General features: G+C 31.3%; 1 protein-coding gene across 1 annotated transcript; it reads right to left on the bottom strand.

The window, feature by feature from the left end:
- Nucleotides 1-1,235: 1,235 nt before the first annotated feature.
- On the bottom strand, nt 1,236-3,819 carry LOC120150218 (MADS-box protein CMB1-like). Its single transcript, XM_039162909.1, has 8 exons — nt 3,472-3,819; nt 2,570-2,648; nt 2,363-2,424; nt 2,151-2,250; nt 1,993-2,034; nt 1,765-1,806; nt 1,541-1,644; nt 1,236-1,467 (listed from the first exon to the last, which is right to left on the bottom strand). The coding sequence occupies exons 1-8, from the start codon at nt 3,654-3,656 to the stop codon at nt 1,386-1,388; spliced, it is 696 nt and encodes a 231-aa protein (XP_039018840.1). The 5' UTR covers nt 3,657-3,819; the 3' UTR covers nt 1,236-1,385.
- Nucleotides 3,820-5,059: the final 1,240 nt, after the last annotated feature.

Below are 5,059 nucleotides of genomic sequence, written 5' to 3' on the forward strand. Positions count from 1 at the left end.
AAAGATTGTTTCCATCAAATGTAATTTTTTCCTTTTTCAAGTTTCAATTTCAAATCATTTTTGCTTAGCTTTATCTCACCATCTTTTCATCATTTTTTTTTTTGAAATTTTAGTTTATTTCAAATTAGATCAGCTTACTGGGTTTTGCATGGGATTTTTGTTTCCCCCATAACGGGGGTCCTGAGAAAGAATCAAAGTTTCTTTAGTGTTTGAGATTATGTTTTCTTTTTGTTGCTTTTATTGCTAAAAAGAATGTGAAGGTCTTAGCTTTGTACACACGCATGTGTTCATTTGTTTTTCGAATATTTTTTTCATCTATTCAAATACCCATATATGTGTTGAACACGAGCTTCTAAGAAAAATGAAGAGCTAGCTAGGTAATAGTGGCTCTATGTGTTGCCATCAATGAACAATACTAATTCAAAGTTGTAAAATTTGTAGCAAATGTTGTTGAATTTGACGTGATCTGATTCTAAAATATGGTTTTTGCTTCTGCATGGTGTAACAGAGGAAGAGGACGAAGAAGCGTCATTAAATCACGCATAGAATATAAAAAACATAAAAATAATTTCATGTCAACTCTTCCGTTAATTTTTCTTTCCTTAAGTTTTTATAGATAGGTACCAAAATGACATAAAAATTCAATGTTAGGTGTGATTTAAAAAAAATAAAAATTTAATTATTAAAACAGAACAAAAGTTATATTTTAAATATTAAACATTTAGTTTACCCAAATATTTGCAGCAATGCCATAATGGAGAAAATGGAGAATAATAGTGAAGGAGAAAATGATGAAAATAGGTTAGAAAAAATATATTAGTATAGTTTTGAGCGTTAATTTTTAAAAGTTAAGATCAAATTATAATAATATTTAAAATGTTAAATGTCAAAATTTATTAATTGTTAAATTTTAATATAAAAGGATAAATCTCTTAAATATTTAATTCGAATAATAATTTAATAAAAATTATAATTGAGATTTAAGACAATTAATTTGTAATTGGTGTATCCACGTGGCTCTCAACGTGCCACATACTTTATTCACATACTCATCTGCTTGAAAAGACAAATACCTGTCCCACCTTTTTATGAATAAATACAAAATATATATTATGCACAACAAATTTGTATTTAATTCATATGTTTTCTTCTAAAATTATAGATTAAAGATAATATATATTTATATTCAAATTTCATGAGTACTGAAACATTTAATACGAAAGGGTAGCATATACATTACGAGTAACATGTAGAGTTCATAATAATGTTTGAATCCGTATTATTACAAGCTTCACCCCAAATCATCAAGCACACTTGATAATAGAACAGTTAAACACAGCAAAATATATGTTAGAATTTCCTTATTTATTGAAATATGAAAACAATCAAAGCATCCAATCGGGGACGAATCCATTGTGTGCTGAAGTTGTAGCAGTGGCCTGATCTGATAAAGCTTGGATATTGTAACTGCAGCAACAACAGTTGAAAGTGAGAATATATAGCAAGAGATAATGTCCTTGAATTCTACAAAATAAGTTACCCAATGTGCAGAGAAGTGGTGCCTTGTAAGGGCTCCAGAAATCCCTGTGACTGAGGAGCTTGCTGGTTGTATGCCTCCCATGTTGTGGAACTATGTTCATCCAACTGCATGGCCATCAATGTATATAAAACTTGCAAAATGATTTCATATACTCATATTTCATACTCTTAACATAGTTAAGCCTTATATGAAAACAAGGACTGAAATGAAGTTTTTTTTTTTACCTTCTTTCGCAGGATTCTGTTATTTTCCAGTAGCATTTCTTCCTGTAAACAAAAGTAGGTCCACGTTGATATCAGAAAGCACAATAATATTATGCAGACACACACACATATAACACAACTATATGCCGGCGAACAATCTAAAACTCATTTTGATATTACTTATTAGGATGTCATTATTATTTTCTCAAAAAACATCAAATAAAATGAATTCGCAATGCTGTTTTATACCTTTCTTTGAAGTTCAGAAAGTTGCTCAACCATAATATCCGTCTGCATGAATTAAAAAGCACAATTTCACCATTAATCAAAAGGAAAGCAATAGAACTATTTTCCAGATTCATAACATGAAGCATCAAAAACAGCATACATTAATTACATTTAGATACCTTTATCGACCTGATCTTCTTCAATGACAAGTCCAACTGATGCTCAAGCTGTTCCAGTTCCTTAGAGCCCAGGTCTCCTAAATCTTCCCCCAGAAAAAGTCTATAAAACACCAAGTACATTCATGTATATTCACGGGAATGGCAAATATACAGAAGATGTATGTATGTATGTATGTTAGGGAAATTTTAAAACTATGTTTTGTTGATATTACCTCTGTGAACGTTGAAGGGACTCAACTTTTGCTTTGAGCTTCAAATATTCTTGGTAGTTGCTCTGCTTGATGACATACAACACTTAAAAAAAAATCATATCCATATATATATCTAAACTGGTGTTTATACTGATAAATCAGAAATATAAATAAATAAAGAGGTTAATGCATGGATTTAAAATATGTGGAGAATCATAAGTAAACAACCTGTGTGTCCATTTCTGTTTGACCAGGCTCCAATGCTCCATAGGTGCACCTGTTGTACCTCTCTAGTGTCGTACCAATGCTGCAAACATAAAAACAATGAATTAAAGAAAAAATATTAGAGCTGTGAATTAAAGTGTGCAAATTCACATAATTGTTTTCTTTCTATTGTAGCATTGATGAAGGAAAGATATGAGAGAGGAGGGGTGGCCCTAAGTGGCTACCCAAAAAATAGCATAAATTTTGCAGTAAGCTTTTGAAGAAAGCTGAACTTTGAGTTGTACAGTCACCAGACACACGAGACAATTAGTTCATTGATCAAACACTGATTAATCGTGCGTTTATGTGCGTGTCAATTGATAACATACTTGAAAGCTGCCCTGGATAATCACATTAATATACATATATATTGTTTTGCTTATGCAAATTGGACTAAAAACATTGACATTAAAGGCAACATTTGCAAGACCATAATTAATAAATTAATTATAGCTCTCAAACTATCATTAAACTGTGTTTAATATGAAACAAAACATATAAAAAAAGTAAGGAAAACTTATTAATCTGCACAGATCGTTATTCATTAACAAGTAATTTAAGCTCTCTGAACACGTAAAGGGGAAAAATAAAATATTTAGTTTTATAATTATGGAAAAAATTACAATTATAACATTTTTACCAGAAAAACACCCTATTTTAGGGTTCTCAAAAGCTGTGAAAATAAATCAAAGATATGAAGCATAAAAAAATCCAAAAAATAGGGATAAGAACATCTTGTTTGTTAACATAAGGAACAGAATGAATCACCATGATATATAAATCCAAAGTTTTGCAGTGACTTAATTAGATCTCTGAAAACCCCAGAAAATCCAAACCCAAAAAGAAAGAAAAAAAGATATATTTACCTATTAGAGCTGGAAAATTCATAGAGTTTGCCAGGGCTAGAGAAGATGATGAGAGCAACCTCAGCATCACAGAGAATGGAAAGCTCATAAGCTTTCTTCAGCAGACCATTCCTTCTCTTAGAAAAGGTAACCTGTCGATTTATCTTGTTCTCGATCCTCTTCAACTCAACCCTTCCTCTTCCCATATCACAAACTGACCTTTTTAGTATTATATGCCTTTTTCTACTATTTCTTTCTTACAAAATAAGGAAACTTGAGTTATTTTGAGAAACCAGTTTATGTTTTTCCCTTAGGGTAAGAACTAAGAAGCCCTTCTTCTTTTTATGACTAGTGGTGTATAGCTAGGGTACTATGATATTAGCTGTTAGGTTTTCATTCTCCTTTCTTATGAAAAAAGATGAAAGGAAAGTTAATATATTATATGATAAAAAATTAATCTATTAAATATATAAAAATATACAAAGAGCATGGTAGGTGCTCAGTTTTTCTTACTAAACTATGGATAATCTACGAAATTAAGATCCTTGCTTGAAGATTCAATATTCAGAAACTTGAAGTAGAGGTTTATAATATCGATATAGTAAAAATAGTTAATAAAACATCCAAGTTTTTTACAAAGTCATACTCTTGTGGATATGAACGATAGGCTTCTAATGATAATTGATATAATCCAAGAAGAGACAGTCATTATGGATTATGCATTTTACTATTCTTTGCTCGTAAAAAATCGTTTTTATTCCCTGCACATCATCATCTAGATAACGTAATCGATCTTTCCCTCTCTTCTATTGGCCTTAAATTTGCTTTCCTATTTCCTATTTATTTTTATGAATAATAGTTAATAAGTAGTAATCTTAATAAATAATGATTATTTATTTAATGGTTGCAATAACATTTTTGGGGTGTTTTTACCAAAATACAACTCTTAGACCCATTAATTAACTGTTAGGCACACTCTCTCCTAATATTACCGATCTAGCACCCTTTCTGACAAAGCACAAATCACCATCCGCACCTTCGCGGGGTTCTGTCCAAGGTGGCACCACATAAGGAAAGGCGCGGATCGTCATCCACACCTTCGTTGAATCTCTGACATATACGGAAGGAACCGATCATGAAGCGCGTCTTCCATGGGAAATGTTGACATGGTGCCACGTCAAAAGGTATATTTCAAGGGGCATGCATTCCAAGGTTCACATCATCCCTTAAAACCTTTTATAAAAATGTTTTAAAAAATAAAACTATAGGGGCTAACATCATAATTTAATACATATTAGTTTCATGAGTTGAAGAGTTTAATGGGGTTAACTTATATAAACATATTAGAGTATTTAAATTATGTTTGTTGACGATGTGGGATAAAAGTTAAAAGGTGTATTCCTTAACTTTTTCTATTTCTATATCTAATGAATCTATTTATACATTATTGTATTATTTTTTAAAATGCTTTAAGGGATGATGTGGACCTTGGAAGGCATACCCCTTGAACGTGCCTTCTGATGTTGCGTCATGTCAACATTTCCCATGGAAGGTGCGCTTCATGATCCGCGCCTTCCATATATATCAGAGGTTCAGCGAATGTGCGGAT

The sequence above is a fragment of the Hibiscus syriacus genome, unplaced genomic scaffold (assembly GCF_006381635.1).
Source record: "Hibiscus syriacus cultivar Baekdansim isolate YM2019G1 unplaced genomic scaffold, ASM638163v2 tig00111022_pilon, whole genome shotgun sequence".
NCBI lineage: Eukaryota > Viridiplantae > Streptophyta > Magnoliopsida > Malvales > Malvaceae > Hibiscus > Hibiscus syriacus.